General features: G+C 42.9%; 1 protein-coding gene across 1 annotated transcript in view; it reads right to left on the bottom strand.

Annotated features, from left to right (window-relative positions):
- The window catches only part of MARCHF11 (membrane associated ring-CH-type finger 11), a gene marked incomplete at both ends in the record, with an annotated part of 93,762 nt that extends 90,078 nt beyond the window's left edge, over positions 1-3,684 (bottom strand). Inside the window, 2 exons of the mRNA XM_080933684.1 lie at positions 1,805-1,960; positions 3,154-3,684. Of these exons, the coding sequence (XP_080789810.1) occupies positions 1,805-1,960; positions 3,154-3,684 (687 nt within the window). The remainder of the gene's footprint in view (positions 1-1,804; positions 1,961-3,153) is intronic.
- Between the last annotated feature and the right edge of the window lie 10,557 nt (positions 3,685-14,241).

The raw sequence follows: 14,241 nt of genomic DNA, 5'->3' as shown, positions 1-14,241 counted from the left end.
TAAATGCATTAGAAATGTTGGGTTAATTTGGAGGGTTTTGATTTTTTGAGGCAAAGGTGTTTGGAGAATCACTTTTGTTAAAATAGTTAAATTTTGTTAAAATTGCTGCTTTTGAAATTAAATAAACTAAATGCATAAATTCCTTTTGATATAGGATTAAAATTACTATAAATAGTATTATTTGCCCTAGACATTTATGTGCATTCAGTGTTAACAAGGAGCCTAATTCTATTTACTGCAAAATGTCCAAAAGGAATGAATATATAGTAACTCTCAAAGTTTTTGAAATGCTTAACTCCCTGCTGTAGTTCTATACATCTTCCTCTCTGGGATCACTAATGGTGCATAAAAAGTTCCTATGTCTAGCCTCTGATGGATTCTGTTCAGAAGACTGTCATAGATAGAACAATGTCAAGTAGGCCATGACCTTTGGACGTGGCTCCAACTGTTTTTCAGGACAGCATTAAGTTGACCCATGAACTGGAAGAGGTCTGGGACTAACTTCCTTGTGGCCATACCTCTTGTTAGATCACTTTTCCCTTTTCAAATAACTTGTAAGCCTGGGGTGGATAAAATTTCCCCTTTTCATTTCATGATTGTTAATAAATGCAAATTTTAGAGATACAAATTAATTTTATATAAGCTAGCAATTGGATACTAAGAATTTTAAATTCTCAGTGTGACAATCGTTCACATACTGGATTCCTTCAGAAACATTCCAGTGCCAGGAATGTTCTATAGCTCAATGTAAATTGAGTTTGGCCATAGCCAAACCTAGTGATCATGGCCAAGCCTGGTGGTCATGGGCAAGCCTGGTGGTCATGGGCAAGCCTGGTGGTCATGGGCAAGCCTGGTGGTCATGGGCAAGCCTAGTGATCATGAACAAGACTGGTGGTCACGGACAAGCCTGGTGGTCATGGGCAAGCCTAGTGGTGAGGGTCACTAGGTTCCTTTGTGTTTCCCCTTTCAAGTTTTCCATTGCCTTTTCGTGGTTGTTGTCTATCTCCTGCCAGTTCTGTTACGTGTTTCCCCACTTTCTTCTAAGGTATCTTCTTAATATCCTGTGTTTGATATTCTATCAGCCTATTCAAAGAACTTGAGTCATTTCCACCCAGAAAAAAAAAAAAAAAAAAAAAAAAACAAGGAGATGGGGGGAGAAGGAAGCCTATTGTAGTGGGCTGGGAGGGGGGTATTTGACTAGATACTTCTGATACTGAGTCACCGTGATATTATGCACAACTTTGAAACTATGTAGAACTTTAGCAGCATCATGAGCAGGACTCGCTAAGAATTAATGTGTACAAAATTGTTAAAACTCTTATAGAACTGAACACTTAAGCAGAAAGAATGCTCAGAGTTGAGCTGACAGGTTCAGCTGGAAGTTTCCAACCTGATAAACAGCTACTTCATCTGCATCTCTTTTCCATAAACTGAGCTAGATGTGGCTTAAAAATGAAAATAAAAAAATGTCTGCTAAGTAAGCTGTATAGCATTTCGTATTAATAAAGCATACTCACATGGATTCATTTTTACCAACTTAGAGTTTAAAAAACAGAATGAGGTATAATTTAATCAGTGAATAACACATTATAAAGGAAATCATTTGGTTAAATGCCCTTGGAGTTTCTCAGATAGGATGTCATGGCTTTCTCTAAGCATAGCCTACAAATTCTACATCTTGGTCTTAGTGCACGTTGCATGAAATATTCTTAAGTAGCATTAAGTAGATTGTTTAAGCCAAAATAAAATTCTAGTATACCCATGCTAACAAGATCATTCCTGGAAGCGTAAGCATTGTGTCTACCTGGCAGGGTTGCTTCATTTTAATGGCTGTGACGTGGTAACGATAACAGCACAGTTCGCAGGTCCAGGAGCCTCTCTCGCTGATCCATTTTAGAAGACACAGCTGATGTGTGTACCGAACAGACCCATCACACCGACAAGGATTTAACAACTCACCCTGAGGGGAGGGAGGGAGAAAGCAGGCTGCTGTGAATATCTGTGTTTCTGCCTCTACTTTAAAACCCTAAGCTCCATCTCTTTTCCAACTACTCCGTTTACCCAGAAGGATACAAGCATCAAGCTCTATCCGGAAAGACCAAATTAAATTTTTATATCTCTGATGGGAATAATACTAAAGTCTTAAAAACTATTTCTAAGATAGTGCTTAGAGTTATGACATAAATGTTCCACTGACATAAAAAAAAAACCATCTCTGCAAGATACAGCCCCCAGTGCCCTTGGGGAAAAGCTCTACTATGAAATCTCTTTAATAACTCGTAAGTGGATGGTCAGATGCATTTCCCCTGCAGTTGTTCTCAATCATTGCTAAAGCAGACGTGCATGGCAGAGAACGGCTCACAGTGGCCCCTGCTTTTACTTTTTCTAAATGTAGCATCATAAATATTGACTCAGGGCACTGTTTCCTGAAAGCCTGCGTATTCTTGTGCAACTTCCTAACTTCCAAAGACATTAAGGCTAATGTTTTCACGCACTTTGCAAGGGAGACAAATTATCATTTCCCCTGCTTGATGAAGTCTCGTGGAAGTCTGCATGTTCCTGTAATGATGTTCATAATTTGAAAAACGTATTTCTATCAAAGTGTCAATTACATCAATTGACTAAAATACCCTTTCTTTTCAAGCACTTCCTTTTGCAAGAACTATAGCACCTTTCTCATTTAAAAAATGTGTAATAAAAAAAAAAACACCCTCTCTTTGTATTGCCTATGGGTATTGCATACCTCATATTGGTATTGATATAGCATGACTTATCCCCTTCCTCATCTGTATTCTGAGACTAAGTTCTCTGGACACATTAACAGAAAACACACTTTACAGCCTACAGGCTTAATTCTACTTATAAATTAAAATTCTTTGAGTAATTCACAATAAATGCCTAATGGTGTTACCATTATAGTACCTGAGGAGTACCTGACTTCAAAATAAGGGAGGGAGAAGAGGCATAGGTTAATTCACTTCTGTATTTGCCACTGGGACGCTTCATCTGCCTACACAGATAGAGAACTGAACTGGGGAGGAAGACTGGGCTGGGAGACGTGCGCTGTCCCTGGTTCTGAAAGCTCTATCCTTGCCGGCCGAGTCCGCCCAGCGCTCACCACCGCTTGCAGACTTGGGGTCCCTCCGGCCTTACCTGCTCTGCGCCCTGGAAGCAGATCTTGCAAATAGGCTGATGGTGCTGGTGCTGATGCCCCGAGCGCTGGTCGCCACTGCCGCCACTACTGCTGCTGCGGCTGCTACACACGGAGCGTGTCTCAGGCTGGTCTCCCGTGCCTCGCCGCTCGCCCTCTCCGCACGCGCCGGCCTCGGTCTCCCCCGGGCTGCCTTTCCCCGCCGCAGCTTCGGGGAGCTTCACCTCGGGAAGGCGCCTAGGACCTTCGCAGGAGTCCCCCGCCGCTGACACCTCCTGGTCGCCGGGCAACAGAGACGGCGGCGGAGGCGGCAGCGGCTCACCCGCGCCCTTGCGCCGAGGGGCCAGTTCTACCGGCGGCTCTCCGGACCCTACAATGCGCTCCAGAGGCGCGGGCAGCGGCGGCCGGTAGCGTGGGGAGGTGGGGGTCAGGACCGACTCTGCCGGAGGCGGGGGTGGGGGCGGCGGGGGCAGAGGTGGCTCAGCTTCGAGGCTGTCCGCCCGGCTACACCGTTTGCTGCCCTCGTCGCTCATGGTGGAGCCGCCGCTGTCCTCCTGCCCGCCCGGTGGCGGGCCAGGCGCGGACTGCAGCCAGAGGGAGGCGGAAAGAGGGAGGAGGAAGGAGGGCGGGAAGGGGAACAGGGGCGCGGGGACTAGGAGGGCGGGACCAGGAGAGGACGCGGAGGACCGGCGCGGCGGCGGCAGAGGCGGCTGATCAGCGGAGCCGCCGGCTCGGCTCTGATGGAGGCGGCGCCGAGTTCGGCTGCGCGTGCCAGGCGCGCGGGGGGGTGGGTGGGAGGCGGGGAGGAGCGCAGAGCTTGGCAAGGAGGCCGGAACAAGAGCGGGACTGGGATATGGGGGAGGGCAAGTCATGCGTGAGAGGGAGGTGTGGGGTGCCGAGAGGACCCTGTTGGAACTGGGGGGATCCCTTGGCCGCTTCCACTAACCCCGCCCCGGGCCGCCCACGTCGGTTCCGGGGCGGATTGCCCCTCTCAGAAGCGCGCGGCACTGCGGCTCCAGTGAGAAAGGGAAAGGGGGAGGGGTCGGAAGCTGCCGATCCAAAAACCGTTACTGGGTGGGTCTGGGGGAATTCCGAGACACCGGTCGGGTGGGGGCGCGGTGGACCAAGCGGAGACTCGCGTGCGCTTAAGGATGGGGGCGAGGCAGGTATCCCCGTGGTGCAAGAACCCACTGAGCAGAGGCACGCAGGAAAGGACTCTTGAGGACAGATGCTGTAAATGCTCTTTGCCTCACTGTTGTTTGGGGGATCCCAATCCTCTCCCCTTGAGAGGATTCTGCATCTCAAAAGTCTTCAGGCAGAAGCCTCTGAAACCTTTGTCATTCCCGGAATGGGCCAATCCTCCTGTCCTTCTCTCTTGAATATACATACTGTGTTTGTGAATTTTTCCTATGCTTCGGAGGTTGGAGGGTTGCAGTGCCCCGTTGGCTCCAGGGTCTCCTTCATGTTTGCAGTAATATTGCTGTGCCCTTTCCAGGAAAGGTGGCTACAACCTTGAATCTCTGTTTGACTCAGCCTGAGTCCACCCTCCTTCTCCCCCCTCCCTGTTGCTCCCTCTCTTCCTCCCCCATGGACTCCTCCCTCCTTCCTCCTACCTACCTTTCCTCTCCCTCTTTCTCTTACTCCCGTCCCCCTTTCCAGTAGGGCACTGGACTGAAATCTGTGCTCCTGTGCTCTAGCCCGTTGGTTCCAAACCCAGTTGCCTGAACTCTTAAGTCGCTGGAATTATACCGTGAACAGGGTCTTTGCAAATCAGTTGTGATTGAAGTGGAGTCTTAATGACGTTGACAGAAGTGACTGGCCCTAAAACATTCCTTTAGGCTTCATTTTATAGCTGAAGACCTAGGACTAGATAGGCAAACTAAGTTGTTCAAGGCCACCAGCCTATCAAAGAACTTTTAACTGACTCCAGCTTTCATGGATCTGACCCGTGTGTGTGTGTGTGTGTGTGTGTGTGTGTGTGTGTGTGTGTGTACACAAGCACACACTTGTCCAGGACGGGGCTGAGGGGGGGGAGAAAACATGAACATATGCAGCATTCGCACCCAATCCTTTCCTCATCCTTTTTTAAAAATAGTCGTGTAGTATGTGGTTTGTTTTGTATCTGACTCCAGTTAACAGAATTGAAATAGCTGAGCCAAAATACAATCTTAAGTAGAATTTTCAACTATACATTTGCTGTTTTTTAAAAAAGGAAAAGAGAGGGGAGAAACAAACAAAAAAGAAAGAAAGATAAAGGTCAGGGTCTTTTGACAAACATCAGTGTGGCTGTAGCTTGGATGAAGTTGCAAAAAGAAAAAGAAGGAGGAGGAGGAGGAGGAAGAAGAAGAAGAGGATGAAGAAAAAGAAGAAGAAGAAGAAGAAGAAGAAGAAGAAGAAGAAGAAGAAGAAGGAGAAGGAGAAGGAGAAGGAGAAGGAGAAGGAGAAGGAGAAGGAGAAAAAGAAGAAGAAGATGAAGAAGATAAAGAAGAAGAAAAAGAAGAAGAAGAAGAAGAAGAATGCTTTGTCACAAATGGTGTCAGATGAAATAGCTCTCAGAAATGCCCTCTCACACAGTTCCCTCAGACCATTTTATTTTTAGTAGCACAGTGGCAGGCAGTAAACACAGTTTTAGAATAATCCCTGCAGGCCCAGGCAACTCACCCACTGAAGAAATGTGACAGAGATAGGGCTTGTCTGGGTCTTCACCTGTCAATGGCACATGGCCTGGATCTGTATATTATCCCATTCGTAGATTTTCATAAGTATTCATATACTCAAAGGCTTGGATCATAAATTCTTAAAAGGGGACAAGCTTTATATATAATCCCAGGTAATCTGATGTGTTGCTAATAAATCACTATGAGATATGACAAAGTGTACTATTAAGGGACAAAAGGCAAAGATGGTGTAGGGGGCTAACCAGGTAAACTGCAGGTAAGTGTGTCCTTTCAGTTGCTTGTTTCTGGAAAAAATAACTCCAATAACAGAAAATTTTATTTCTTAATACGATGGCTAAACACATAAAAACGGAAACATTGTTTCCCAGATTTATTGAAGTTGGAAGCTAATCCCCCCCCCCCCCCCACTAACAAAAGGCTCTACCCTACCTACTGAGTCTTCACTGGACCAGTAGAAGCTAAATTTTGACCTCCATGATAAAAGTGTGGAGTAATGAGAGACGTGGAAAGAGGAGTGTATCAGCCGGGCTGCCAACACACAAATGGAAGAGAGGAGGGAGACATATAAAGAAGGGTTAAAGAAAGACACCATACTTCCAGCAGCCACCAGAAGCTGATGTTTATCAAGTTTTTAAAAGTCAAGTTTTGTCAAATGCAAGTGAATGCTGACATGTATGTAGAACATAAATAAAGGAGAAAGCTTATAAGTGAGTACATATCAGATATGGATGTCTCCTCAGAGGCTCTGCCAGAGTCATATAGATACAGAGGAGGATGCTTGCAGCTAAACATCAGACTGAACACAGGGACTCCAGTGAAAGAGCTAGAGAAAGGACTGAAGGAGCTGAAAGGTTTGCACACTCATGGGAAGAACAACATCATCAACCAACCAAAGCACTGAGGAGGAGAGGGTGATTGGGCAAGGGAGCACCTTCATGGAAGCAAGTTGAGGGGGAGGAGGGAAGGAAATGGGAGGGGAAAGGTATAACATTTGAAATGTAAATACAGAGAATAGCCAATAAAATTGAGGAAAAAAAGAAAGCTAAACGAAATATGAGACTTGCTTAAATCTATTATAATACTCCTCACGCACATCTGTTACTATGTGGGCTGTTTCACTGTGAGGTACAGACCCTGTAGAAACCAGTTGCTAGGTGGAAGAATGATAGGGAAAATGATAAAGAGCCAGGCAAGTGTGTCCCCAGATGTCCCTTTGTGGCATTAATGTATGACCCTAAGAGTTTTCTCCTGCAGCCTCACCAGCATCCACAAACCCTGGAATTAAATGTTGGAATCACTTTAAGGGAAGAGGGTTAATCAGCTATGGCAGGTGAACATGATTTTAGATTTATCCGGAATCTAGACTACGTGTGATGACCTTGATTTACCCTTCAAACAAATACAGATATCCTGGAAAGCTCTTTAGAATTACTTTTTAAAAAAAACTTTAATTGCTCCAATGGCACATTTAGAATACGTGGATAGCTCCGTGGAGAGTGGATAAAACACACAGTATTCTCAGTTGTCTTCACACATCCTGGAGAGTCCAGTCTACACCTAGTCCAGGAATCATTTCCCCAGCCTTGTGCTGTAAAACAACAAGGCTATGGTGCACTTGACAACGGAGAGCTGCAGGCATCAGACCCAGCATTGGCCTATGCATAGTACAGCTGTGTCCGGTACCAGAAGCAGTGTCTGTCCGTCAGCCTCATGTCAGCAGCTCCATGTGCAGAAAGGTCCACAGCCTACAGCTTCCTCTCTCTCCCCTTACCTCTAGCCTCATATACCAAGATGTATCATTTCCGTAATGCCAACAGCCAGCTGCTCACTCGTTCTATTGTTCAAGCCAAAATCTTTCACGTCATCCTTGCATTTTCTCTCTTGAATTTGTGTATGAAATTAAAAAGAAACAGTCCGACAAACGTACTTTCAAAATCTATATCATACTACTACTTATTTGCATTGCTGTACCTGCTGTCCCCTTTCAGACTGCTATCCTCAGGCACTGGGATCATTGACGTGCTTTCCTGGGTGGGTCTCTGCATCTCACCACGGACCCATTCTCTGTAGCAGCCATACAATCTCATTCAAGTGTGAGTCCAATACTTCAGCTTCCTGCTTGGTAACACTAATGGCTTCGGTGGTATCTTGAATAAAAATGGCCCCATGGGCTCATAGGGTATGGTGCAATTGATGGTATAGCCTTGTGGAGTATGTGTGGCCTTGTTGGGGGAAGTGGATCACTCTCTTCCAGCTGCTTGTTGGTCCCATGTGGTTGTAGAACTTCCGGTTCCTTCTCCACCACCATGTCTACCTGTGCACTGCTAAGTTCCCTGCCATGACAATGATGGACTAAACCTCTGAGCTGTAATCCAGCTCCAATGAAATGTTTCCCTTTATAAAAGTTGCCATGGCCATGGTATCCCTACACAGCTATAGAAACTCAAAATAAGACAACTTCCCATCATACTATCCAAAACATCCCTACCTCTACCTCTAAAGACATCTGTATAACCTACCCAGAATTCAGCTCTTCCTATTCACTCTTGCAATAGGACCAAGCTTGTGATTTCCTAGGATATTTCTTTATTCGTCTCACTCAGTCCTATCTCACTTCACCTACCTCCACATGAAATAAGATCTTTTACTATCATTGTAAGTCTGACCTTAGACATGTTCTTTTTATCCTACTACCCAACATTTCCCCATTCATCTCACTACCCAGCATTCCCTCATTCATTCCACTACCCAGCATTCCCTCATCCATCCCACTACCCAACATTTCCCCATTCATCTCACTACCCAGCATTCCCCATTCATCTCACTACCCAGCATTCCCCATTCATCTCACTACCCAGCATTCCCTCATCCATCCCACTACCCAACATTTCCCCATTCATCTCACTACTCAGCATTCCCCATTCATCTCACTACCCAACATTTCCCCATTCATCTCACTACCCAGCATTCCCCATTCATCTCACTACCCAGCATTCCCTCATTCATCCCACTACACAGCATTCCCTCATTCATCCCACTACCCAACATTTCCCCATTCATCTCACTACCCAGCATTCCCTCATTCATTCCACTACCCAGCATTCCTTCATCCATCCCACTACCCAACATTTCCCCATTCATCTCACTACCCAGCATTCCCCATTCATCTCACTACCCAGCATTCCCCATTCATCTCACTACCCAGCATTCCCCATTCATCTCACTACCCAGCATTCCCTCATTCATCCCCTTACTCAACATTCCCTCATTCTTCCTACTACTCACCATCCACTCATATATTCATACAGTACACATTTTTTGCTTGTTTTCTCACTTAGCATCTTTGACTGGAGCTCTTGCTCTATAGGAAACTGTCTTACTAAGGGTTCTATTACCAGTGACTAGAACAGAGTAGTGCACAGCAAATATTTACTATCAATCTATCAATTAAAAGACTGTCATGCAGGAAATTATTTAATCAGCTTTGAGCCTGTGTTTAAGGCTCTATGTGGCTGGTTAAGCTGAAATTCTCACATGAGGACGTAATCACCTATAGCAATATGACTTTTCCATATGATGCAAGATATTTGTATCCATTTTTTAACTGAGCTAATCTCATTTGCTTAGTCATGTGTACTTACTGTCTACTTAGTCTTCTGTTACAGGGTATACATAAAATCAAAATCTTAGGAGATTTGATCATATTCTCTGAAGACACATGGCCAACTTTAAAATTCATGTCACCAGTCTTAGGGAACCAAAGTGAAGGAGAAAGGTTTGATAATGGCTAGTCTAATCAATCTTGTTACAGACCTATTGTGTCCTTCTCTGATTTTACATGAATTGACTTTTTTGTATGTGCCAACTATACCCAGAGTTTAAGAACATTCTTTCTCTCCATATTTCTAGTATCTTCCTACATCTCCCAATAGTTTTCTATTCCTAGTAGCATTTTTACTCTTAAAGGTTTCCAAATTTAAGATAGCTAGGTCATCACTACCTTTACTGTGTTCACTGCTCTTCATCAACTTGACAATTTTGACCTAGAGTCCTCAGGATCCCTGGTATCTTCTCTAAAAGCTCTGAGGTACCAAAACTCTGATAGCAAACAAGTGCCATCAACAGTCACCAATTGCCACCAAAGCCAACCCCCTTCAGTCCACTTCCCAAATGATCTGAGACCTTGCAAACAAGAAAATGGTCTCTTACCAAGTGTGTTTGTGTGCAAAAGATTATATTGCACTAAAATAATAAGGAAGTTTTGTGTTCTTCTCTGCCTTGAACCTGGAAAATACAAAAGAGTTCTTCACATCAGAGATATGAATGCCCAAAGTGACTAATTAAAACATTCTGGATGTCTGAATGCACAAGGCATCCAGAACCAACCTGCCATCTGGAATGTAGTAAAATCGATGTCACTTGACAAAGCAGCCAAAAATGCTAATAAAGCCATTTCTGAGTTCGTTCAGCTGAAAATTATCTTGTTTTCTACCACATTCATACATTACATGGGACTTTATGCCACATCTTCAATGTCATGTCTTGCATTATCGCATTAGATATGTTTTTATTTGTGTCTTTCCCATTGTTCTACACTTTTATACAATTGAGTTGAGTCTATCTATGCCTGCAACAATCCATTTTTCTGAAGGCTACAATTACTATAATGTGAACTATGTGTAAACTCAAAGTTAATGTTAAAAATGTTAATTCAAAATAACTTATTTTAAAATTATTAATTCACTTTTATAGAAGTAACAATTTAGAAAGGGATTGATCCCACCATGAGTAGAGAGCAGAGGAGTTAGCCATAGATCTTGATAATGCAGATATAACCACCCTGTAACTAGTGTTGACTAATATACATGACTGTCCCTAGGGATCGTCATTCAAGAGCTATAACTTACACAGAGGAATCGCCAAGTTTTCTTACTCTTTTACCTGTCCCAACCTACTTTTCTCAAAACTCCTAATCCCACAATCAGGACCCTAGGTCTTGTAGAGAAGAGTGAAAAGAATGAGGTAAGAAACAAATATTAGTTTGCTGCCTTTCATGTGGATGTGAATCCTGCCACTGCAAGTACTCTCTCAAGGGAACTTTAGCATACATAGATCATGTCTTCCAAAAGAAGGGAACCAACTCCAAGTTTCCACTAGACCACTAACTCCAAGGGAATCCCTCTGCACCATTGTCTAGACCTTCAGCATTCCAAGAAAGAATTGTGATATCCCTAAAACACATCATGCACTGATGGCCAGCCATGAAGGAAACACAAAGTTATTGTGAATCAATATCAATTCCTTCCTGGAACATAAGCTTCATTGTTAATGAAAAGGTATCAGCCATGCCCACTTCTTGAACATAATCTGTAGCTTTTATTAATTCACGATTTCTCCTCTCCATCTGAATCCCGACAGCTGGGCACTCCAGCTGAGACGAAAGCTTGAAACTGCATTCCCAGATTTACTAGCTATTTATTATGATACAAAAGCAAGAGTTATAAAAACTTTATTTATTCACAAGATGCCTAAATGCTAAATCCAGAAAGGCTTGAGTAAATATGCATGAATTGTTAGTTTTTAAAAATAGCATTTGATGGGTCAGCAAGATGTCTCAGAGGGTAAAGGTGTCTTCTGTCAGGCCCACTGACTTGAATATGATGCCCGGAACCCACAGAGAAGAAGAAACAGGTGACTCCCCCAAGTTTTTCTCTAACCTTCACATACACAAACAAAATAAAATAAAATAAAATTTAAATGTAAAAAATATTTGATACTGTCATGGGCCCATATATATATGAAATTGATCATATATAAGTATGTATATATATATATATATATATATATATATATATATATATATATATATATATTATAAATTGATTTTGTATATATGTATATATATATATGAAATTGATTGTAAAAACTATATACAATGTATACAATCAACAATATACAAGCCAAATCTACTGGATAAATGCCCTTTGACTGTTCTCTTAATTCTTAACACTTGTAGTAAAACTAAAAAGAAAAATAATTTTAAAAAGAACATAATATTAAACACATTACATAAATTAAGAGTTGTACAAGAATTAAAAGTGTTATTAGATTACAGAAATATATACATGTATATATAATTATGTTTGGAGAAGGGAACTCGTTGCAGTAAAGTTTCTCAGAGTGATCGTTTGCACTGGGTTTAAATGACAGACTAGAGTAGTCTAGAAATAGTCCAAAGACTGTCTGTCATTCATAGTGTGAGGGCTGAAATGTAATGGTGAGAGGATTTATGAAGCAAGTACAAGAAAGTGAATATAATCGCAAGCGAGACAAACCAACTATGTGCTGAAGTCCAAGGAGACAGGGTCCTTCTGCTCAAAACTGTCCCTGCAAGGTTTGACCATTCACCTACGAGGAAGCCAAGCATGACCTAGAGCTGACTGAGAAAATGAACAAACCACTCCCAACAGTTCACCTCAAGCCACACTCCAAATGACTTTTTTTTAAATTTTAAATGGAACCCTACTAAATACGCTTCTCTAATTTCCCTGTCCACGGCAGAATGCAAATAACAGATTTGGAAATGTAAGCAGTACCCCCAGCATCCAAAACCTGTAACAGCTAATGGTCCTTCCTTCCAAGAAAAAAAAATTAAAGACAATCTTTTAAAAAATATCTCAGCAGTAAGATTTCATTTATGAGCAAAAGGCTCTGTGCATGCTTGAGTTAACTCTGGAAATATGACCGCCTTGTAGCTTCCACATGCAATGGCATTTTTAATGAAGGGTGTGAGTATCCAAGAAAAGTATATAGCCTTAGCATATTGCTCTGGATAGCACAATTACTTAGCATGCATGGCCTCTTGCTCCAATTATCAGAACCTTAACATTGAAAAATAAGTGTGTTGCCTGTTGCCTGTACCATCCATGTTTGTTGCTAAGCCTATAATCAACAATGAAACATGTCCAGAAAATTCAGTACAGCCAGTATATTAGCCATTGCTCTTTTTTCACTTTTAACTTATTTAATTATCATTGAATTTGAACACAATTTCCTAGAAAGCCATCTCTTCACACCGATGTGTAGTATCCTGGCATTAAGGCTCCAAGTGCCATTGATTTAAAGATCACGATGCTTGCCTGTAAACCATGATGCTGGGTGATGTTTGAATGAACACATTGGATATGGCTGGTCAAAGGAAATATACCAAAATGTCAGACTTGTCGAATGATGTAATCACATACAATGGACAAATCAATTTATCAAAGCAAGAGTTTATTTGGGTTATGGTCCCAGAGAGGTAGAGTCCATCCATGATGGTGGAGTGGAGGCAGCAGGGCATAGATGGGGAAGAGAAGCTGAGGGCCTACATTTTGAGCCACAAAATGAGTGAACTAGAAAAGGCACAAGATCCTAAACTCTCAAAGCCCACCTCAGTAACATACTTCTGCCAGCAGGGCCACACCTCCTAAGCCTACCCAGAGAGCACCAACAACTGGGATAGATTATTTAAAAGCCAAAGACTGTGTGTGACTTTACCATTTAAACCACCACAGTCGGGCATACATTTCTGCTACTAAAGAAAGCTAGATAGAGAAGCTTTCACACACCCTACTGGAAAGCCTCCTGGCCTCAGCACTCCCCCAGCCCTGGCAGGTGCATGCTGTATCTGCAGCATTTTGGCTAAAATTCATTATCATCCCTTTCTGCCTCTAGCTCCCCATCTCCCTCCACCAAGGGATCACACTTCATCTGAGGACAGGGCATTTCTATTCATGCAACTTTGATAATCTGTCCCCTGTGCTTGGTGCAGACGTCTGAACCCTGATGGGTTTTCAGAAAAAGCTTACACAGTGAACACCCAGAACAACGTGACTGGAACATTTTCAAAAATTCATCTTCAAAATGAATGGGCTTTCAACTATGTGTGCAATTCTTTGGTACTTATCGATGATAACTAAAATCAATTGCTCATTTACTAGGTCAGGCACTGTTCCAAGTGCTTCATATGTGCTAATTTATTTAATCCTCATCTCAGGGCCAGGATCCAAGGACCATTATTTTCATTATATGGAGGGGGAAAGGGAGTCCCAGAGAAAGGGAAATGCCCATTCAGTATGCTGGTGACAGAAACTTCTGTTTCTGCTCTAGTGATCTGATCTGTTCCCCAACTCCAGGCTGTCACCAACTTCTATGTGCTTCCTATACTAGTAAGTTTATAGTAGACCAACTCAAGGGTGCTATGCAGCTCATAGATGCAAGACATGGTTGGGAATCAGTCAGCTACCATTACGACACAACAGAACCTTCTAGGATAGCATAAACTACTGAATGCATCTGTTATGGTTAAACTTGATTATGTGATTTAATTGAGAAGGAAATAAGATATAGGAAAACCAGGAAAAGCAAACC

This window comes from Micromys minutus (assembly GCF_963924665.1).
Source record: "Micromys minutus genome assembly, chromosome: 20".
Classification (NCBI taxonomy): domain Eukaryota; kingdom Metazoa; phylum Chordata; class Mammalia; order Rodentia; family Muridae; genus Micromys; species Micromys minutus.
Note: the sequence above shows the minus strand (reverse complement) of the source record. Positions and strands in the feature narration are given on the sequence as shown.